Source organism: Paramacrobiotus metropolitanus, unplaced genomic scaffold (genome assembly GCF_019649055.1).
Source record: "Paramacrobiotus metropolitanus isolate TYO unplaced genomic scaffold, Prichtersi_v1.0 Parri_scaffold0000021, whole genome shotgun sequence".
In the NCBI taxonomy this organism is placed as follows: Eukaryota; Metazoa; Tardigrada; class Eutardigrada; order Parachela; family Macrobiotidae; genus Paramacrobiotus; species Paramacrobiotus metropolitanus.
In genome coordinates, this window is record NW_026570241.1 from 26,312 (window position 1) to 48,863 (window position 22,552).

The window sequence follows — 22,552 nt, forward strand, 5'->3', positions numbered from 1 at the left end:
CGTACGTGTTTCACCGACTTCTGCAAAAGTGCCAAGTCACCACCGTCGCTGTAGGAAGCAGCATAGCGCTGACGTCACGCAATGCAGTACGCTGTTTGTTTGAATAAAATTTGAGAGTATGCAAGATTGTGCAAACCTGAGCAAACTTGGATTCTCGTTTATTTGCATTATCATCAGCTGTTGCACCGACAGATTGCTTAAGATTCTCTGATTACTTTCTTTTGGTACGAGTACTGCCGCTGAACGTATTCTGTACCTCGTGAAATATCGGTGATAAAGTGATTTGCGAGTGATATCAGCCAGCTGCAAGGGCCAAACGAGTGCGCATTACGCAGTTTTCCAGGCATACAGCAGCAAACGCACAGCGGAAAACCGTATTCGGGATAAAATCATCCAAGGGTTCTCTGCATTCATATTCTGCCATTTATCCGGTAGATTGCGGTGGTTTCGTCTTATTCTTGGGACATAGAACGCAGATAAAATGCCCGACGCCAAAGGAGAATCCAAATGCTTTTCGGCTGGTAAGATTGTGTGGGGATCTTGAAAGAGCATGTTTCGCTTTCGTCGTCTTGTGGCGAGCTGTGTTTCTTGATTTACGCATGCCGCCATGCGCAAAAGTTTTTCTGCATCTGTTCTGTGACAACATATCTGCCTATACATTTGTTTTTCAGGTTCACAACAGCCCAAGCTGGATGAGAAGCGCATGGCCGTGTTCAGCATGCGCTTGTGTCCGTACGCCGAACGCGTTCGTTTGATTCTCAACAAGAAGAACATACCGTAAGTCATAAGTGATAAATCGGAATAGCAGAATATTCGTACGGTACCTTAGCCAAAATGACAAAACTTCGCCGTGGCTTGATGAACGATGGTCCGTTTAGTTTATTCCGCGATATTCCCGAATGCAACATGTCTTTCGCAGATCAAGCAGACGCTAATGAAAATGCTTGATGGAAAAAGTACTATATAAATATTCGAAAATTTTGATAATTAGTTTCTATGAAGAATTATAGTAAAATGTAAATTCTCGTACAAATAACAAGTTAAACGTTTCGTTCCCTAATTTTTTATGAATTTATTATAAACGATTGATGCGATACATTAGCGGGAGTGATTAGCCGATTGTGAGAGGGTTTGTTAGTTTGTAAAAGTGATTTTCTCAAGTAAAAGTGAAGGTAAAGGTTATGAAAATCATTTTTAATTGATCAGAGAAAACTTTGGATGAAAAAATGACTGAATATGATAATTGATAAATACTGATGCCTAATTCTGATGAATTGCATTTTCCTGATTTGTGATTAAATCACAATTAAAGTTTAATCAATTAATATCATACCTAAAAAATGTTTTGTATAATTGGATATTCACTTCAGTCGCGTGGGAAGATTAATTTCAGGTTTTTTTTAAGATGGGGTACATACTAATTTTCTTGTACACCACTACTCCGTAAACCAAAATTAATTATGTTTTGCATATGAAGCGTGACAAAGAGTGTGAGCTCTTTTGTGGTCTCCATTTCCGGAAACACCGAGAAGTCTTAACCAGAGGGTGGTGCTAACTTTGCAGGCACGACATCATTAACATCAACCTGAAATCCAAACCCGACTGGTTCCTGCAGCGCAATCCCTTGGGCAAAGTGCCGGCCATCGAGGAACCGGGCAAACCGGCGTTGTTTGAGTCACTGATTGTTGCAGAGTATCTGGATGATAAATATCCCGAGAATCGAATTATGCCCACCGATCCGTTTGAGCGCGCCCAGCAGAAAGTCCTCATCGAAGTCATTGCCCAAAAGGTACCGTTAAACGTTGATCGTAATGACGCTAGTTGTGTGTAAACTTTGCATGGGACGACGCGATCATGCTGGTGATGCTGTGCATGGTATATCCGTTTGGAATTGTGTGGAAAATTCAGTTTGTTGTTACAGCTTACAACCGCGTTTTACGGCGTGGTTTTGAAAGGTGGACCGGAAGCCAGTGAAAATCTGTACAAGGGATTGGCTGAGGTGGAGAAGATGCTGAAGGGAAAGTTTTTTGCTGGTGTGTAAGAAATTTCTGATTAAGCAAAAATTTGATTGAATTTTTTATACTTTTATAATTTTGTTTTCGGCATGTATATGCAGTTGCAAAATACGGTGTAATGGTATGTTAGATCACCAGTTTCCACTGCACTACGATATGTGTTGATGATTTTAGGCAGATACAGGACACCATTTTACAGTTAGCCTGAGTTAGGCCGATTTAATATGTCAGCTTTAAAACAAACTTATTTTATGTGCCCAAAATGCATTGATAGCTCTGTTTTGTTTTCCAAATGTTTGTTTGTATACATTTGGTTTAGAAATATGAAAAATGATTTTAGGAGATAAAATGGGCTTTGTGGATTTGATGGTGTGGCCGTGGTTTGAGCGTCTGCCGGCGTTGAAAGAGATGAAAGAACTGGACATTACCAAAGAACGTTTTCCAAAATTAGCCGCCTGGGCGGAGGCCATGTTGAGCGACCCGGTCGTGAAGGAGATCACTTATCCTAAGGAGACATTCCAGGAATTCTTGAAGGGTGCTATGGATAACGGCAATTACGATTGCGATGCCGGGTTGTAAACACAAAAGACTATTTTTTACCACTGATTAACTTTTCCTGGTGTTAAATTTTCTATGATTTTTATTGACGATTTTATATTTATTTTAGAAACTACACATGCTGGATGCATTTTATGAGTCGGTTTGGCAGGTTTTCTCTGTTTTAGATTCCTTTTTAAATTTGTTCCTTTTGTTTACTGAATTTGGTTATAATTGGTAATGGGAAAGGTTTTCAGTAAAAACTGCGTGTGCATTGGGAGTTGGTAGTTGAAACACATCATCACACTTACGAGTTAAGAAACGAAGCCAACATTCAAGCGTGCTTGATACTTGAATCCAATTTAACTCAGAAAATCCACAAATATTTGTGAATAACGACTATTTGTGACTCGTAAGTTATGATGAAACATGGAACATTTGCCGGAAATTTCATTTACGCTGCCTCCGAACTGGTAGATCTAGTCAGTACACAGTAGTAGTACATTGTTAATTAGTTTTGATTCGCAGTTGACTGGCAGTTGAGCAACTTTGTTAACCGTTGCACGGTACTGTGGAAGCTCCCACACCCTCGGTATGCAATATTTTGTTCAGAGTCAGCCTTCAGAGGTATTCACGGCTCACAAGTCAGAGGTTGCCCCCAGTTGTATGCATTATGCCGGTACGTAAAAATCTGTTCAGGATTCAGAAATGTTCATCGCTCAGTTGTGTTCAAACTCGGAGGTTCCACTGTAACTAGAATTATTAAATGATCATGATCCGCTGTAGCAGCAAGTGCCAGATTGCCAGTAACCATCCCAAAAATATCAGCACAATGGCCGTTCAAAGCCTGATCAATTAACGCTCGCGACTGTCGCGTTCCGCGGAGATTTGAGAAGAATGAATTTTTTGGGCGGACCATGATCTGTTTTTTTTTCAAACTGTCCTGATCTTCTGCACTTCCACATCACCAGCGGGAACGCCGCCACGGTAACTGTGAAACAAATCCCACTCATTATTTTGGTGAAACAAACGCAGCTGTCTTGTAAAAATCCTCAAACGGTTTTGATGTACATAGCACTGACTAAGTAATTCTGGTCGGCCGATGAGAGATGACAACGTCCACTATGGAGTGCCGCTAGCCAAACTCCCACCTTGACCAGTCAGGCGAAGCGGAAGTTACGAACGTTGGGAAAGATTATTTGTTTCCAAGATTACAAAAGGTCACCGGCATCCATCGGCAAATTTGTTAGATTGTGTTGCATTGTATTGTATACCATGTACATATGACGTGCTGACCAGACTTTTGAGTACCCGGCATGGTTTTTTCTGCTGATAAACTAAATTACTACCTTAAACCAACAAGCAGAGCGTACACGTGGTAGTCCAACCCGACATACCGGTAACTGTTGTTTGATAAACGATGATCCATTAATTATCGACAGTTGTGCGGCGCGGACGGAATACTATGTACTTATTATAAAATGTACCCATTAATTAAGTAATCGCCTTTGGTGCGAGTATTGCCGTTCTAAACTTGCTGTACCTTTGTGCTCCATCGGTGATGATAAAGTGGTTAATTTTTCAAATGATATCCGCCAGTGGCAAGGTCAGACTGCGCGCTCATTAATTACGCATTTTTTCAGACAATCGACAGCCGCAGCCAGCACAGCAGCTAAAATCAGCCAAGTTTATTCTGAATTTTGCTCGGCAGCTTACGGTAATTGTACTTTCTTCTTGTTACATTGGAAACGTAGGTAAAATGCCGGACGCGAAAGGAGAATCTAAATGCTTTTCTGCTGGTAAGATTTTGTGGATTCTGTGGGCAGTCTTTTTTTTTAGATTTTTTATGCGCGCTAAAAACTTTAGCTTTCTATTTGCGCTTTGGAACCATCTATCCACAAATAATCAAGTTTGATCTGCAGGTTCACAGCAACCCAACCTGGATGAGAAGCGCTTAACTGCGTTTAGCATGCGCTTGTGTCCATACGCTGAACGGGTTCGTTTGATCCTCAACAAGAAGAATATACCGTAAGTGATAAATCGGGACATATGTATGTACGTAGGGTCCGTGATAAACAATGATATGCGGATTTCTGACTGCTTACTTCACTTACTGTTTACGATTGCAGAATGTTAATCATGCTAATGAAAATAAATATCAATCAAAGAGGAAAAGTCATTAAATTTATTTTAAAAGTTGGCATGCGTGTCTGAAATTTGTTCCGCGAAATTTGTAATTCCAGTAGGTCAAATTATCTATCCCCGTGTGAAATAAAATTTGTGTTTCCTAAGAGAATAATTCTTTTGTATTACTGAGCGCAAAATATACATACAGCAAATAATTGATGAACCCTTTCTTCTGATTTGTGCTTATGTACCATTAGGAAATGTTTCCCACGATAACATACGTACATACTTTCAGACTTCAGTATTGAGTTTATTTGTTTTTGATATGCGCATAAAGCGCCTTAAAGTCTTACTGATATGCGCTGCCATTGGGTCGAGCAATTGTGCAAAACAAAAAAGTTTCACCCAGCTAATAAGGTAGTTAACTTTGCAGGCACGATATCGTCAACATCGACCTGAAATCCAAACCCGACTGGTTCCTGCAACACAATCCCTTAGCCAAAGTGCCGGCCATCAAAGAACCGGGTAAACCGGCACTGTTTGAATCGCTCATTTGTGCAGAGTATCTGGATGAAAAATATCCCGAGGCCAGAATTCTGCCTACTGATCCTTTTGAGCGCGCCCAGCAGAAAGTCCTCATCGAAATCATTGCCCAAAAGGTGCCGTTAAATATAGAGCATACGTTGACCTTCATCATATTTACGTAGGGCCTCCGTGCCGATTCTCGGGTGATTTTTGTATAGAGCACATCCGTTTGAGATTTGTTACGAAGGAATCCTTTGGATTCTTATTACAGGTTATCCAACCGTTTTACGCAGTGTTGAAAGGCGGGCCGGAATCCAAGGAAACCTTGTACAATGGATTGGCTGATGTGGAGAAAATGGTTAAGGGAAAGTTTTTTGCTGGTGATTAGAGAACATTTTTTGAATTCTTCGACGTATCAACATTTAACTATTTACTCGAGAATGAAATTTAACGAGTGATGGTTCTCGTGACACGACGTATAGTACAGATGTACAATACTTCCGTATAATACAAATGTACAGACTGTAGAGTAGGTACTGTACTTGTGCTATAATTTAACTGGCCTGCGAATGTGCGATATGTAAATGGCCTTGTGCAGATAAAGCGCAGAATATCTCGTGAGTTTTATTTAATTTACGCAGTACTTCTGTTGAATTTGTGATTTTTGATTATTACTTAAGATTTACTGTACATATGTACTTTTTAAATGATTGCAGGAGATAAAATGGGCTTTGTGGATTTGATGGTGTGGCCGTGGTTTGAGCGTTTGCCGGCGTTGAGCGATATGAAAGAACTGGACATCACCAAAGAACGCTATCCGAAAGTAGCCGCTTGGGCACAGGCCATGTTAAGCGACCCGGTCGCGCAGGAGATCACTTATCCTAAGGAGACATTCCAGGAATTCCTCAAAGGTTTAATGAATAACGGCAATGTGAATTGCGATGTCGGACTATAGAAAGTCTATGCAACCTTTTCTCACTTAACAATCTGTTCCCGGTTTCCAAAATTTGTTCTGCTTTTCTGATGTTGGGCTGCATCAATGAAACTAGTACTGTACCTCACAAGGCTCATATAATTACTTACTAGTATAAAGGTCGTAACCGCCCTTAGTGCAAGCGAGCGAGCGTGTAAATTTTTCTCTTATAAAACCCATAATATGGAAGCGTTAGTCCGTTGCATACCGCTATTGACAAAATTCTGACTTAACCATGCAAAGGCCAACTGAAACTTTATTCAGATTATGTAGGAACACTATATTTAAACGGTAAATACTGTACGTGGAATTATCCAAATCCGCCTATTTGCATACAACATACTCAGTAAAACAACAAAGGAGACTCAGATTTTTTATTAGATTTAAAACAAACAGGCATGATTGTCCTACACAAATTCACCGAAAGGGAAGAAAATAATTCACGAAAACTGAAAAGTACTAAGTTGAAGCGATAGTGCCTATTACATCAGCGGAAATATATCTCAACCGGAAATTCAACATCAGATACAGAGGTGCCTAAATCGATGAGGCAAGTCAACCTAAAGAAAAATCCAATTATTGTTGCCTGGTTTTTCCAAGAAAGACTAAAGCTCTTTTTCGACAAAATTTTGAAGCCACTTTTCAAAGTAAAAGATTTTTGGGGTCGATATGAAGACCAACATAGAGGGTCTTTGCATTTTCATGGCTTTCTTTGGCTGGAGGACGCTCCTTCTGCAAAGTCTATGGACAGCCGATCTGAAGAAGAGCTAAAGCAAGTTGCTACCTACTTTGATAAACTTATAACTGCGGTAAACGACATGAATAGGGTGAGCAAGGATATGCAGATTCATCCGTGCGCACGACCTTTATTAGAAGTGGACAACTCGATGGAGGATTTGTACACAATGCTCACTCTTGTACAGAGGCATACACAGCATGGAAGTCATTGTTTCAAAAAAGAAAAATCCGGAAATCTTATTTGTCGCTTTCGTTTCCCAAGGGAGAATCGAGATGCGGCCGTTGTTATCCGGGACGATAAAGGTTATTGGCAGTTTGAACCAGAGCGGAACGACACACTGATGACTCCCTATAATCCAACAGTTTCACAAAACTGGAGAGCTAACACTGATGTCACCGCAATCCTGAGCATGCGTTTGCTTATGTCATACCTGACGAAGTACGTGACCAAGGCGGCAAAAAGATCGGAAAGCTTCGCCGAGATGCTTGCAAAATTTGTATCCCGTGCAGATGAGCAAGATCCTGCTAGGAAGCCGCTACAGCAGCTGCTAATGGCGACTTTCGGAGAACGCGATGTTTCAGCCCAGGAAGTAGCAGTTCTCGTTATGGGTTGGCGATTAGTGGAATCCAGCAGAACCTTTATCGTTATAAACTTGTACGAAGCTCGCCGTAGTCAGCACTTACGGAAACCGAAACACGCATCCGATGAAACTGTATCCGATCCAAACGTAATATCTCGATACAAAAACCGTCCTGAAGATCTTGAAGCCGTTTCACTAAAGGTGTTTGCCACTGCATTTCAGTATAACAAAAAGACTAATACATATCAGAAAAGAATTCCTGGAAAGGAATACATCGCGCGCGTCATACCCGTTTTACCTGTAGACATAAATTCAGAACTGTATTGTCGTCAGTGGCTTCTTTTGAACGTGCCGTTTAGAGCAGAGGGTGACTGTAAATTGTCGCCTGAAGAAACATACCAAGAAGCTTTTGCCCGCTTGCGTCCGCAAGGTTTGGCTGGAGAAAACATTGAAACAGACTTGGACAAAGACCCAGAAGATGAATTAGAAAGTTTGGAATTACCAGAAAATGAGCAACTCAACTGGATGCAAGCAGCAGCTATGGCGCCGACTGAAATGGTTGATCCGAAATCGGCCACCGAGCTAGGCAGGCGCGAAATCGATCTGGCAGAAGATTGGGGCAAAGCACTACGGGTTTTTCCTCCAGACGTTTGTCCCAAAAATTTCATCGAAGTGGTCAAAGCCGACGGAATATCACAGTTCCGACGAGTTGCTATAAGCTACGACACCTTAAGTACAGAACAGAAACAAGTGGCGGATCTTTTTTCCCATCATTTTACAGCCGTTTCTCAAAAACGAGTTCTACGACCGTTGCGACTGATAGTTAATGGCAATGCAGGTAAATTACGCATTATTATTTAAATTTTACGGCACGTTTGCTTAATCATCATTGCTGCAGGAACGGGAAAGTCATACATCATAAACTGGATCATGGAAGCGACGCAGAAGATGAATACATCCACAAGTCCAAAGGCAGTTCTCTGTGCACCTTCTGGAGTTGCAGCTTTTTTAGTAAACGGCCAAACAATTCATTCGAAATTTCATATACCACCTCGAAAGGGAGGAAAACCAATACGTGATCTTTCAGGAGAAAATTTACGACAATTTCAAGAAGGTTTCGCAAATACTGATTACATAATTATTGACGAATACGGGATGGTGGGTTGTCGACTGTTCGCCATGCTCGATAAACGGTGTCGGGAAGCGAAGCCGTTGAAATGCGCAGAGCCATTTGGCGGAATGTCTGTCATTCTCGTTGGTGATCACGGGCAACTGGGTCCTGTCATGGACCTTCCACTATTTGTGTCAACAAATTACGGCAGTACAAACATGGAAGTTCAGCATGCAATGCGTCTCTACAGAGGCTTCGACCAAGCTGTAATATTGAAAACACCCCAGCGGCAGATTGGACAGGACCACACAGCCGAACGATACAGGCAGTGTCTTTTGAATATGCGCGTTGGTCGAACAACAATAGACGACTGGAAACTTCTTTGCTCTCGGTTCATAGACAACCTTAGTGATGCAGAAAAATCGGAGTTTTTGGACTATCCTCGAATTTATTCGATCAACGATAAGGCTGATGAATACAATTTACGCAAACTTTCGGAGTTAAATGTGCCCGTTGCTCGGATAGAAGCGTCACACAAAGGCCCTAACGCAAAAGCAGCTTCATACGATGATGCAGGTGGACTGGACCCAGTTATTTCTTTGTCTGTAGGTGCTGTAGTTATGCTAAACTGTAATTTGTGGACGGAAGCAGGTTTAGTCAACGGCGCCACGGGAACTTTTTTAGCCCTGTTATACGAAACTGATTTTGCGCCGCCATCGATTCCGCTGGCAGTTCTGGTGAAATTTCCTGGATATCGCGGACCAAGCTTTGGTGGTATCGAAAATTGTGTGCCTGTTCCTCCGGTGGTTCGCAGCTGGGACTCAAGTGACAATAAGCCATGCTCCCGAACACAAATTCCGTTGTCACTGGCGTTTGCGCGAACAATACACAAAACCCAAGGTGCGACTTTAGGAACAGTGAACATATTCCTCGGCGAAAAGGAATTCGCTTGCGGATTAAGCTTTGTCGGATCTTCGCGCGTCAAGCGTTTGACAGACATGGTTTTTGGTGAACCGTTTAATTTTGATCGCTTGCCTCAAATTGCTAAAAGTAAGGCTTTGCAACAACGGGTTGCTGAAGATGCACGACTGATGCAGTTAGGATACTCTGTCCAACGGCTAGAGCTTATCCTAGAAGAACCTCGGAACAAATCTGCACCAGTTACCGGTAAGGTTTTATCTTCCAGGACTATTTAAACTTTCCAAAATATTATTACTGCATATAAATGAATTAAGCTTTCCATCCACTGAGCGTTGTAAGTACACATGGTTTATAGGTTTATAAAAAACGATTTTTGTAGGGTTGCATCAGGATGCCCATATGAAATCCCCAGAAAAATCACCAAGAAACATCAGTGCGGTATCGCAAGGTAATTAGTTACCCTAGGCAGAAGCGTACACACACAAACAAAACAAAAGTTTCATTCCAACTTAATTTTCAGAAAAGTCAAAGAGCAAACGCTCCTTCGCAAACGTTCTCACAACTCCGTTTAAAGAATGTGTGGGAACAAAGTCTCGCAGGCGAAGTAGTCCTCCAAGGCTGTTACTCCCATCTTTTGAGCCAAATTCAAGGCAAGCGCACGAAGGACTTCCAAGGTTGCCGTTACAACATGGAAACCTTCCGCTTTTACGTGGAGCAGGCCAGCAGAATGTCGACCTTGCGGAATCCGAGCTTGCGAGACTGGGACTACGACGCATCCCAGTTGATGGCGACGGAAACTGCTTATTCAGAGCGGTGGCTTACGCAGTATACGGAGATGCAGCAAAATACAGGAAGGTTCGGGATGACGCTGTCCGCATTATGTGTCAAAACGCTGCAGAGCTGCATAATTTTTACGCATATGAAACGGGAGACCGTTTGGAGTCAGGCCACCATCGAGAACCAAGAAGCATCGCGGATGACCTGGACGCTGTGAGACAGCCTGGACAATGGGCATCGCATATTCAGCTTTTTGCCTTATCCCGAGCGTATGAGAGAACAATATTTGTCATCAATGGTCGAGTTACCGAACAAGTAACTGAACCTTTTTCTGGCGAGCCAATTTATTTAATTTACAACGGTCGAGACCATTATTCTGCAACCCGTTTAAACCGCTAAACTCGTTTTCGAATTTCGCCGTCTTTTAGTACTTCAGCTATTTTATCATTAAAGCCAAATTAAAAAATAAGGCGTACTTGAACAATCAAAGGCATGATCAGAATACAACAAAATTGTAATGCGGTATCAGCTGGTCTGAATTACCGGACCCCCCGTATATTACTACGGCGGGTTCGTCAATAATGACCCGGTTATAATTTACGTTACGGTTCCCCAAAACTGCACCAACCGGGGGCCGTTAAAAAAATCCGGACCGGGTCCAAATTTCCGGACCCCCCGTATATTACTACGGCGGGTTCGTCAATAATGACCCGGTTATAATTTGCGTTACGGTTCACCAAAACTGCACCAACTGAGGGCCGTTAAAAAAATCCGGACCGGGTCCAAATTTCCGGACCCCCCGTATATTACTACGGCGGGTTCGTCAATAATGACCCAGTTATAATTTACGTTACGGTTCCCCAAAACTGCACCAACCGGGGGCCGTTAAAAAAATCCGGACCGGGTCCAAATTTCCGGACCCCCGTATACTACTACGGCGGGTTCGTCAATAATGACCCGGTTATAATTTACGTTACGGTTCCCCAAAACTGCACCAACCGGGGGCCGTTAAAAAAATCCGGACCGGGTCCAAATTTCCGGACCCCCGTATATTACTACGGCGGGTTCGTCAATAATGACCCAGTTATAATTTACGTTACGGTTCCCCAAAACTGCACCAACCGGGGGCCGTTAAAAAAATCCGGACCGGGTCCAAATTTCCGGACCCCCCGCATATTACTACGGCGGGTTCGTCAATAATGACCCAGTTATAATTTACGTTACGGTTCCCCAAAACTGCACCAACCGGGGGCCGTTAAAAAAATCCGGACCGGGTCCAAATTCCGGACCCCGTATATTACTACGGCGGGTTCGTCAATAATGACCCGGTTATAATTTACGTTACGGTTCCCCCAAAACTGCACCAACCGGGGCCGTTAAAAAATCCGGACCGGGTCCAAATTTCCGGACCCCGTATATTACTACGGCGGGTTCGTCAATAATGACCCAGTTATAATTTACGTTACGGTTCCCCAAAACTGCACCAACCGGGGCCGTTAAAAAAATCCGGACCGGGTCCAATTTCCGGACCCCGTATATTACTACGGCGGGTTCGTCAATAATGACCCGGTTATAATTTACGTTACGGTTCCCCAAAACTGCACCAACCGGGGGCCGTTAAAAAAATCCGGACCGGGTCCAAATTTCCGGACCCCCCGTATATTACTACGGCGGGTTCGTCAATAATGACCCAGTTATAATTTACGTTACGGTTCCCCAAAACGGCACCAACCGGGGGCCGTTAAAAAAATCCGGACCGGGTCCAAATTTCCGGACCCCCCGTATATCACTACGGCGGGTTCGTCAATAATGACCCGGTTATAATTTACGTTACGGTTTCTTAAAAAAGCCACCACACGGACCGGTCTAAGCGTTTGTACTGGGTCAAAATTTACGGTCGAACACACATTCCCCCATTGGGTCCGTCAATTATAACCCGGTTAGGTCTTTGATTTTAAACTACCTTCTCACTTGCTTCAGCGGGGGGCTGCGCCCCGCATATATTGGGGCTCTGCCCCAAACCCCGGCCAGGGGCTTCGCCCCTGGACCCCGGGAACCCGGTTCGCCGGTTCGCCCCGTTACACACTTTAAATTAAAAACGCTTCGCTCGCTTCGCTCGCTCGCTTGATTATATTATTAGATGTGATAATGATGATTGCACCCGGCTTTGATAAATGAACAACGTATCACAGGTTTCCTCATTTTAATATAACTACGTGTTTTTCACTTTGCATAAATATGACGAGTCAATCTCAGACATTTGTTCATATCTATATAAAATACGTTTATTCGCTATAATTATGAAAGCGTGAAGTTTTCACTATTCACTAAAACATAAAAAAATTGTGTGGCGAAATTTCTTATGCTACAAAATTACCATACAGTAACTGCGCTACGCTAATTGTATTTATGCTTTGAATTCAGCAAACAAAAATAAGATTTATCAAGCATGGGTGTTCCATATTTTCGCCAAAAATACCAGAAAACATGTATTGCAAAATTAATCACGGAGCGTCAAACATTCTCCAACAATTTCGTTGACGCATTCTCTCCAAACTGGCAGGGCCAGGATAATCAATATGGGGTCCGCAATCGACTGACAGTTGAACAATATCGTTAACACTTGCACGACCATCAAATTGTCATAATCCGCTATGGCAGCTAATGCCAAATATCCGATAACCGGTCCCCAGCATATCAGTATACTGGCCGTTAGAATCCCCATCAGAACTCGCGACTGCCGTTCTGTTGAACTGTCAGTCGATTGGATTTTCAAACGAATCGTGATCTGTTTCTTCCAAACCGCCCTGACCTTTTGTTTCCACATCACTAACGGAAACGCCGCGACGATAACCACAAAGCAAATCACATTCAGTATTTCGTTGATGGACAGCGCAGCTGTTTTGTACGAATCCTCGCCCGCCTCGTGGAAAAAGCACTGGCTGATGATGGTCGGCCGGTGGGAGATGACAATGTCAGCTATAGTGGGCGGCACGCCGATGACGTGTGCCGCTAGCCAGATTCCCATTACCACCAGCCAGGCGAAGCGGAAGTTATGAACATTGTGAAAGGTCACCGGCATCCACAGCGCCCAGATGCGGTTAAGGGCGATCGCCGCATGGGTCAGCATCTGGATTGCGGATATGACAGACAGAGCGTACACGTTGATTGTACAACCGGCGATGCCGATAAACAGATTTGGGTGCAGTTCCCGTAATGTGTTGAACGGACCCAGTAATCCGTGAAATGCGATGTTGGATGCGCATAGGCCGATAAAATACGCGTCGAAAGCGGTCCACAGTCGGATACGGAGAGAAATACTCCCAATAAAGCGGCATTGAGAGTGAAGGGAATGACAGAAAAGGTCACGGCTATAACAGCATGGGCAATCACTTCTGTTTCGCTGATATGCACTGCGAATGCCGAAGCATTTTTATCGTGGAAAGTTGAGTTCATGGTCGAATTAAAGTTGGCGGGACAAAAGGAAGAATTGAATAATATACTGTGTGTAAAGCAGAATGCCCGGAAATACCAGTGCTACAACTCAGCCACTTTTCCCTAGAATCCCTACGCCTACAAGTTTACAGCCATGTGTACTTTTAATTTCCCTCTAGGCTTTTACACGAAACATAATCGGTCTCGGAGTCTCAGTGCCACTTCAGTGCTCCCTTGGCGGTACAGGAAGTGTTTATTATCGGCTGGTCTTTCATTGTTTGTTTACCAGTAAATTCACGGAAGGCACGTTTACTAACCACAAGTACTGCTGTAATACGGCAAGTACGGGTAGTTGTACGCACGAACGTGCTGTAGCGACTACTCATTCTGTAGAGTACGTACAATTGTAGTCCTCACTTGTGACATATACTATACAAATGTTAATAATTATGTACCTATTGTATATCAAAAGGACAACCTCCGAATTTTCATTAGCAATTTCCTGTGTTTTCGTCCTGAAAATTCCCTAGATGATCTTTTCCACACGATCTGTGCGAGGTCTGGGAGTACTACTGAACAAAACCGGCACTTTTATGGATATATGGGTGTTTTTTTTCTACATAGTTTCAGTGGGAATTACAGGATGTTGCCTAAACAAAATTACTGAATGAACTGAAGGAGAGTAACTGCACCTCTTCAAACAAGAGTGCGTGCCGTTACTGTTTTGTTTAATGGCCGACCGAAACTCCGAAACTACGCATTGCTTCTGCAAATATAGCAAAATGTGGCGTGCTGAAGATTATCACTCCATATAAGTTCCGTTCCGTCAGCACAAATTGCGATACACCTTGAGGCTTCGGTCCCTTTTCGCGTAATCAAGCTAGTCCTCTGCGAAACATATTTGTGCTATTTTACTGGCTGTTGCAAACAGCATTGTACTCTTCTCGCCTTATGAAAGTACGTATCCTGTGTAAAATGATCGGAAGCCATGAATCCATCTGGAAGCAATACCTACATCAATAATTGTACCAGCTCAAATAACGAAACAACTCTCTCCGACGTTTCTCCTGGTTCGAAAGATGCGATACTTGTTTTTACGCCCTTGTTGTCCTGTTCTGCTTTCATTCTCAATTGTAGCTTATTGATGACCTTCGTTGCAGGGCGAAGTGTGTGGACGCCGTTTGACACATATTTTATTAGTCTCAGTGCAGCCAATGTAATTTTCCACTTGCTACTTGGACCTTTCCATACACTGGTCTTAATTTATCCAGACTTGAATATCGGCATTTTCGGATGCATGGTTTACGTATACCCAGTTGTGGTCGTGGCACTCATTCAGATTCTCGTTCATGGGTTCGTTGCGCTGAACCGTATATTTGCTCTCTGGTTGCCGGTATCCTTTCATCACTTCCATACTTTTCGATCCGCTTGTTTAGCGAACGTGCTCATGTGGATATTGGCGCATGCCGTGGCGCTGCCTGGTGCAGTCATTAATGTCGTGTTTAACAGAAAACCCGTTGCGATTTCTCACTGCTTTGTCGGTGGAGACAAAAATATACCGACTTTAAGATCTGCATTAATCGGTGTCAATGAGATTGTCGGAATAATTTCTTTCTGCGTTATTATGGTAACGTTCCCCCTTATTATCTGCAAACAGAAAGCGAGATCACTGTGGAAAAAGCAGCAGATGATCCAACCGCAATCGCCAGGTGATGCAAGAAGCCGATCCGCTGAACGCCAATCACGCATCTTAATGGCCGCGCTGACCTTTAGCATATTATGCTGCTGGGGTCCAACCATTGTTTATCTGGCATATATTGTCGCATCCGGAAACGCAGATACATTCACGAGAGATATCATAGGCATGTTATTTAATAGTCAAGCCATTGCTGACCCAATTCTGCTCCTGTTTTCTCTTCCGATTTGGAGGCAACGATTCAAGCTCTTATTTTGCAAGTGTTTGTTCTAGTGATGAAGTTTGTGCAATGTGCAGACCATGAGAACCGCATCTCAAGTTCTAAACCATGAGGATTACATTGTAATAATAAAATCTGGTCGTTTTTATTATGAGTAGCACTGACCAATCATAATATCAAGGTTCAAATAACAACTAGGGTGTTAAGTGTTAACTACAACAAGAGAGACAATAAAAATCCATACGTACACAACAACTTCCTTCCGTAACAAAATTAGTTCGGTGTGTTTTGTGTACAAAGTTATTATTCATAAGGCAGCATAGAAAATATCAACACAGAAAAAGCAGTGATTACTGTTATCGACATCCGTCATCTCCTGGACATTTGTAGATTTGTAGTCCACTTCATTAATCGAACGTCAGATTCTCTTAACCGCTGGAATCAACTAAACGCATACCTGGAAGGACAAACAAACAGTACAGAGAAAATCACTATACAGCCAAGTCCACAGTTATCAACTTGCTACGATCCAATACAGATAGCGACTGCTGCTGCCAGAAGTTCAAGCGTCAGCTTGCTTTACGTGCATGACTGACGCATTAAAGTATATTTTATATCTACATTCATGCTGAGCGCGGGTGCATTTTATTATAGCAAATTTCACCCATATACAATAAATATAAAATGGTAAAAGCTAATAATGGGCACCTTTAAGATTTATATCAAGCTGTGACAAGTTTCAGCGCCGCTGGACAACTTACCTTTCTTTAACGCTATCACCGCACAACCGAAAGCGCTCTTCGCCTTTGGCAGTCCGACTCCATGCAGAGTCCATGTGTCCATAGCTTCATCGTAGACCTCAATCGAGCTATTACAGTTACTGGCTGCAGGGTTCGTAGTGTTCTTAGACCACCCCCCGAAAATGTACATCTTGCCGTCCACGAACGCGCTTCCAGGCTGATTACGCCTCTTGATGATATTACCTAAATCAGAAGGATACATTTGTACAGTTTCAGCTGAACCAGACGCCATTTCGGTTTATCTGGGACGGAAGCCGGCTGACAATGAGCGTGGTAAGTGCAGTGCCTAACCGCTGTCACACGGTAATCGCCCAGCTGTTAAAATCCAACCAGCCTAAATTTTTAGGTTGCTCTTAGATAAGTACTTCTGTATTTCTCCGTGGAGAGTGGAGACGCGCTATGCTTTTTAGTTTCGTTAAAACATTTTGTACTACTTGAACGCCGGCAAGGATCTAACCGATTGTCAGCCGTTGCCGTCAGCCTATTTTGTGCTGATGCAGTTCAAAGGAACCTTAGAAGCTGAAAACGCAAAACTAACCTTTCTTCAGCCATTTATTAGCGCTTGGATCGAAGGCTTCTGTGCAGCGCAAACATTCCCTCGGTTCCCCAGCATTTCCACCTAAACAGCGTATACGAAGACATCGTCAACTGTTATTTTTGGTGCGCTTTTGATCTTTTTCGTACCCATCACATAAATCAATTCCTTCGGGCCAACACAAGCAGTGCACCACCGTCGACCGGTGGGCATATCGGCCATTTGACTCCAAGCTTCCACAACTGGATCGTAGCAGAAGACTTTATTGCTAATTCCGGAATGCGACTCTCCTCCGAATAAATACAGCCGATCCTTGAATGCAACCATAGCGACATCCTCCAAGGCAAGCGGTAAGTTGGGCATTAACTGCCAAGAGTTTCTTCGAGGATTGAAGCATTCCACCGAATACAACTTAGACCACTGATGAATCTCATTATAATGACTTCCCCCCACAGCATAAATGCGACCGTTGAGCGCAGCCACACCGTGGCAGGAGCGTCGATGAATCATTGGCGCCACATCCTTCCACTCATTGCTGGTTGCATCGTATCGCCAGACTTCTTGTGTACTGTCCATGTTTGCCCGTTGCATTCCTCCGCATACGAAGATCGAGGTGTCGTCCAATACCGCTACACCGCAGTGTGTGACTGTACCCGGCAGTCGTTTGAGGCAACTTATTGTTGACATCGAGGGACTGAATACAACCACTTCGTCCAGAGGTCGCTCTTTCTTGTCGTCGCCACCAAGACACACAATCAGTTTAGGCAAACCTTAAACAACAAAAAAGCAATTACTCGCAACCGCTGCACACGGTACGATGTTTTTGGAGAGGACTTATAAGAAACGGTCCACTCAATTCCTCAAGCAGAGAAGTACTGCTTTAATGCGTGGTAATGCTGCTTCGGTACAGCAGACGTTCTGTACTGGTAAGAGCAAGAACTTACTATAGGTAGAACTTACTCTCACACTATATAATAGTAAGTACTTGGTAAGAGGTATGAAAACGCGTAATTTCGTGTTAAACCATATGTTTGCTCACTTGAATAACCCAATAAAATGTCCCGTAACAGTAGATTACGGAGATCGCTGGCAGCAGTACCACCTTCTTACCGTACGATTCTCTCGGTCGGCATCGGGACGCTGCTGCTTCCCCTCGTCGACCCGGTAATTCACTGATGTTCCCGGCTCGAATTGACGATTCTGCGCCTGGTGCCATAAGGAAGCCATTCAGAAGAGCCAAGAAATATTCCTCAAGACACTGGGGATCGAGAAAGGTCACTCGAACAAACTGCATAATGTCTGACAAATGCTGCTTTCGTCCAGCGGGATCGTGATCAAACCAACGCTTGACAGCATGAAAAACTTCATCTTCCTTCTCCACGTGCAGAGCATCACATTCGATTAGCTCGGAAATCTACAGTCAGCCGCAACGCAATGATTTTGACACTTGGTTTGATTAAAAACCACTTTTAGCTACAAATCTGATTACAGTACTTTGATCTCTATGTCTATTTGTGGCAGTGCCGGTTCACCTTCTCGGCGTCCACCAATAAAAAATCTACGCTCTGTGAAACGGGAACGAAGTGGCGAAGGACAATGGTTCTAGATTTCTCTGCCAGATCATGATTATTATGCTTTTCCGCCATACAGTGCACCAACAAACAACTGGAGGCATCCAGGTGACGTTCCACAAAATCCCAGCACATTTGGGCCACCGGGGCGATATTCAGGAACAATGCTGCAGTTAGGACGTGCTGGACATTCTCATCGTGAATACTGATTTCCATCGTGTAGGAATAACTTATCAACCTAAAAAAACACATAGGGCTGTTCAAAAATACAGCTGGAATACTTCAGAGTATAGGTACAAACTGATACGACCAATACAGTGCGAGCGCTATGTCACCAGAGGCTGGCGGATTCAGGTATTTTCAAGGAGCCAAATGGCCACCGTTTCTGAAAAACCAACCCATTTTGTTGTGATTATAGGCTCAGAATCTTTTAATTTTCTACAGATACTTATTGCAGTTATTGTTGTAAGATCTGACGAAAATTATTCCGGACATTTTACAAAAATGCTAAAATCCGTCTCTGTATGTCAGAGTGTCGTACATGAGTCAAAAATTCGTGTCAGACACCTACGCAGGAACTTCGCTTTTGCGCTTTCCAGAAAGCGTTTCGAATGTTATATAACATTCTGCACCCAATAATTTGTGTACTGTATATAAATATGCGTGAAAGCCGTTTGTGAGCGCAGAATCCGGTTACGGAGATATGGGTGAAAGCCGTGCAACCAAAACCAAATTCCAAATGCCGTAAACGCAAACAGGTGCATCAAAATCACCCAAAACGCTGCATCAACCAGATGCTGCGCGTCCCAACAGCTCTAGAATTTTTGCTGTCTACCAAAGTTCCAAGTACTCACTCGTTGAGCGTGCGGTGGGGAATGTTCTTTAGCTGGATCTCCGACTGGCACCTCTCTTTCCACTCGGATGTGAACATGGTGCGAAAATAACTGCTGTGTGCGCTGAGGACGACACGATGGCATGGAATGCCAATGGCGCCTTCCTCCAGTCCTTTCAAAATCACATCGCACAGAGTCCCAGTGGATTTCAAATCTGTCAACCCCCGAAGAAATTCCTCATTGACAGTCTGGCGTAAACGGGCATTTCTAGAAGAATCCATGTCAGGTTTTGCGAGGGGCTCAATCAATGCAAATGATGGGCAACTCAATGCACATGAAACGAGGTTATTACGTATGCTAACGTTATCACAAAAAAATTAAAACTAACTGGTAAATTAACTACTTATCAAAAGTAGTTTTGTTTTGATATTTAAAAGATATTCAACTGTACGGGTGTGACGGTGTCCGCTCCAAACTTCCAAACGAATAGAGTTCAATAGACGACGCTATTATCGGAAAAAAAATTAATTTAAGCGACCCGGATGTGCAGTAGTACATACTCGCAATTTCGCCAATTTGGAAGCAGGTAGAACATAGTCAGTCGAAGCTACTCTAGTAAGTAGAAGGAAAACACAAAGTAGGTTATTGTAGTCTCTAATGGTAATCAAGAAAGAGTTTATCATTTACTATTAACGGGAATTTAACCCTGTTGTCATCTACTGGCAATGGCCAATGGTGAACCAGTAAAATTGATTTAAGCTACTGAATCACGGATGATTAATTTCAGTGCAAAGGTTTTGTAGTCATAACTCATAAGCAAGAATACGACCGTATGAGCCACCCGATCAAAACTTGTTGATTTTTTTCGACTATTCCAACCGTTCTACTGTTTTGGCATACTACTGCAATATGTAATAAATTATTTTTACGGGCTGATAAAGTGTGGAGATTGCGTAGAACGGAATATGTATACCGGCATATGCATTATTAAGCATTTAAAGTAGCATTTCCTTACTACGTATTACTTATTGGATTCTCCATCTACTCGTATGTACGCACCACGCAGTGAGTACTAATAAAGGTAAGTTCTAACAATAATAATAATTGTCATACAGTGTAAGTACTAGTAACATTGCACAACCGCAAGACCTCCACCAAGCAAACAAATCGATTGACCAGAAATAACTTTCTTTTTAAGATTAAACACCTTGTACAAGCCTACCTAATGTGTTGAGGATCGGTGTTAGCTGAGCCGTAAAGTACTATATATAGTATAGTATGTGAACGTGTAGTATAGTATGTGAACGTGTTCGGTTGGGGCCCGCGCCGAAGCTCGGACTTGGATTCGGAGTCGGATTACTCAAACTTGGACTTGGATTACTCAAACTTGGACTTGGATTCGGAGTCGGATTACTCAAACTTGAACTTGGATTACTCAAACTTGGACTTGGATTCGGAGTCGGATTACTCAAACTTGGACTTGGATTACTCAAACTTGGACTTGGATTCGGAGTCGGATTACTCAAACTTGGACTTGGATTACTCAAACTTGGATTTGGAGTCGGATTACTCGGATTTCTTATGCTTAACTACGCAAGTTCGTAACATAGATTTCTTTAGGGACGCTGTTCCTCAAGCACGACACTTGCTGTGCGTGTTACACGTCAAGGAAAATCTCAAAAGAGTGCTCGCCAATGATTTTTCTTTCTGTGACGAGGAAGAACGGAAAAAAACTGTTGATGACATTTTTGGTGTTACTTTAACGCGGCAGAATACGTATACCGAAGGGCTGGGTTGATGCAGTTTCCACTCAAGATTTCAATGAGCGGCTTGAATTTTTGAAAACAGTCTGGGAAGAAAGACCTCCTGGGTTTAGTGCCCGGTATTTCACTCCGGAGCGTGAATCCAATTACATCCATAAGGTAATACTGGAAGCACGTCAGCCAGCTGGATTTGGGGACAGACTCTCTCATAACAACACCACTGAGGCGGCCAATTCCATGATAAGACAAAAACTTGAACCGAAAGCGAAAAATGCTCTGACCGATTTGGAAATTATTCGTGAACTCAAGCGCTTATTTCTGCATCACGAGCGTTCAATGGCAGAGAGCATTGTTGGTCGAGGAGAATACCGCCGAAAAAATGTCGACTTAATGACCTGCAGTACATCGTTGCTGTTTCAGAACCGCGCACTCAAAACGTGTTACATGGAGATTTTTGGTATGATCCCAGACACCGATTTATTACAACATCTAAAGCCAGCAACGGCGGATATAGTTGCCATATCGGATTCTGTAAGCGAATTTCCCATCGCTTTCCACGAGTCGAATTTGTCAGAAGATTACCGTTCGCATTGGAACGCTGCACGCATGATTCATCAGCATCGGCGCATTAACAAAAAAGCAGAAACGCGTACTGGCAACACCGTTAGTGTTGATTATGCCATTCAGGGGCCGAAGGAACGCGTGGAGCGGGTAGTCACCTGGAAGTGCGGGCCATGCGAAGTTGGCTGTCGGTGCGATCAATTTCGGTCAAAAGGCATGTGTTGCCATTCACTTGCGGTGGCAGCGGCTGCATACAGTTTGACCGATTATTTGGAAAGTTTCAGCAAGAGAAAGAGACTGTATCGAGCTGTTGTTCGCCCAACTTCGAAAAATGCCGGAAGCAAACCGAAGGGCACTCGTCGTAGGGTGAAGGACCGGAAAGCAGCGGAAGGTGCACTCATCCGCAAAGGGCGAATCGGCCGTAAGGGCATCTTCAGAGTACTCTAACGCTACTTCGCTGAGTACAAGTTGACTGCTGCACTTATTATACATACTTTAGTACGTGGGTATTCTGTCGCTCTGATGAATACAGTTCCTATATTCTCCATTTCCAAATTTCGCTATTACTGAAATAGGAAACAGACAGTGTTGCGATCTCAGACAACTTTTAATAAATTTAACAAACCAAAAATATGTTTCTGATAAATAACTTATTTTTATTGAAGTTCTAACGTTTTCTGGGCAAACAGCATCGTCAGATTCGCGCTTCGCGCGACGTCTCCGACTCTCCATTGACCCAACGAAATGTTTACTATCATTTGCAAACTACCTAACTGACGCACGCACGCCACAATAAAATCAGCAGTAGATTGGTAGCTGGACATTCAAAACTT

The 22,552-nt window shown here is 43.2% G+C and overlaps 4 protein-coding genes across 8 annotated transcripts; 2 read left to right on the forward strand and 2 right to left on the reverse strand.

The window, feature by feature from the left end:
* Nucleotides 1-132: 132 nt before the first annotated feature.
* Nucleotides 133-2,826, forward strand: LOC129586527 (glutathione S-transferase omega-1-like). Its single transcript, XM_055479807.1, has 5 exons — nucleotides 133-521; nucleotides 672-777; nucleotides 1,564-1,789; nucleotides 1,922-2,033; nucleotides 2,356-2,826. The coding sequence occupies exons 1-5, from the start codon at nucleotides 482-484 to the stop codon at nucleotides 2,592-2,594; spliced, it is 723 nt and encodes a 240-aa protein (XP_055335782.1). The 5' UTR covers nucleotides 133-481; the 3' UTR covers nucleotides 2,595-2,826.
* Nucleotides 2,827-3,198: 372 nt separating this feature from the next.
* On the forward strand, nucleotides 3,199-6,366 carry LOC129586540 (glutathione S-transferase omega-1-like). 3 transcript variants are annotated; one of them, XM_055479824.1, is made up of 7 exons: nucleotides 3,199-3,539; nucleotides 3,628-3,951; nucleotides 4,196-4,351; nucleotides 4,475-4,580; nucleotides 5,113-5,338; nucleotides 5,476-5,584; nucleotides 5,921-6,366. In XM_055479824.1, the coding sequence occupies exons 3-7, from the start codon at nucleotides 4,312-4,314 to the stop codon at nucleotides 6,157-6,159; spliced, it is 720 nt and encodes a 239-aa protein (XP_055335799.1). In that variant the 5' UTR covers nucleotides 3,199-3,539; nucleotides 3,628-3,951; nucleotides 4,196-4,311; the 3' UTR covers nucleotides 6,160-6,366. The 3 variants fall into 3 exon arrangements, with proteins under 3 accessions (XP_055335799.1, XP_055335800.1, XP_055335801.1); XM_055479825.1 differs by having other exon boundaries at nucleotides 3,628-3,772; XM_055479826.1 differs by lacking the exon at nucleotides 3,628-3,951.
* A 6,439-nt stretch (nucleotides 6,367-12,805) lies between these two features.
* On the reverse strand, nucleotides 12,806-13,435 carry LOC129586449 (uncharacterized). The gene has a single exon (XM_055479710.1). The coding sequence runs from the start codon at nucleotides 13,433-13,435 to the stop codon at nucleotides 12,806-12,808; it is 630 nt and encodes a 209-aa protein (XP_055335685.1).
* A 2,414-nt stretch (nucleotides 13,436-15,849) lies between these two features.
* Nucleotides 15,850-20,100, reverse strand: LOC129586565 (kelch-like protein 3). Of its 3 annotated transcripts, none has more exons than XM_055479868.1 (8): nucleotides 19,956-20,100; nucleotides 19,417-19,662; nucleotides 18,524-18,800; nucleotides 18,102-18,405; nucleotides 17,141-17,761; nucleotides 16,995-17,075; nucleotides 16,418-16,639; nucleotides 15,850-16,113 (listed from the first exon to the last, which is right to left on the reverse strand). In XM_055479868.1, exons 1-8 carry the CDS (start codon nucleotides 19,988-19,990, stop codon nucleotides 16,085-16,087), a joined length of 1,815 nt encoding a protein of 604 aa, XP_055335843.1. In that variant the 5' UTR covers nucleotides 19,991-20,100; the 3' UTR covers nucleotides 15,850-16,084. The 3 variants fall into 3 exon arrangements, with proteins under 3 accessions (XP_055335843.1, XP_055335844.1, XP_055335845.1); XM_055479869.1 differs by lacking the exon at nucleotides 19,956-20,100 and adding an exon at nucleotides 18,898-18,947 and having other exon boundaries at nucleotides 19,417-19,661; XM_055479870.1 differs by lacking the exon at nucleotides 19,956-20,100 and adding an exon at nucleotides 18,879-18,947 and having other exon boundaries at nucleotides 19,417-19,481.
* Nucleotides 20,101-22,552: the final 2,452 nt, after the last annotated feature.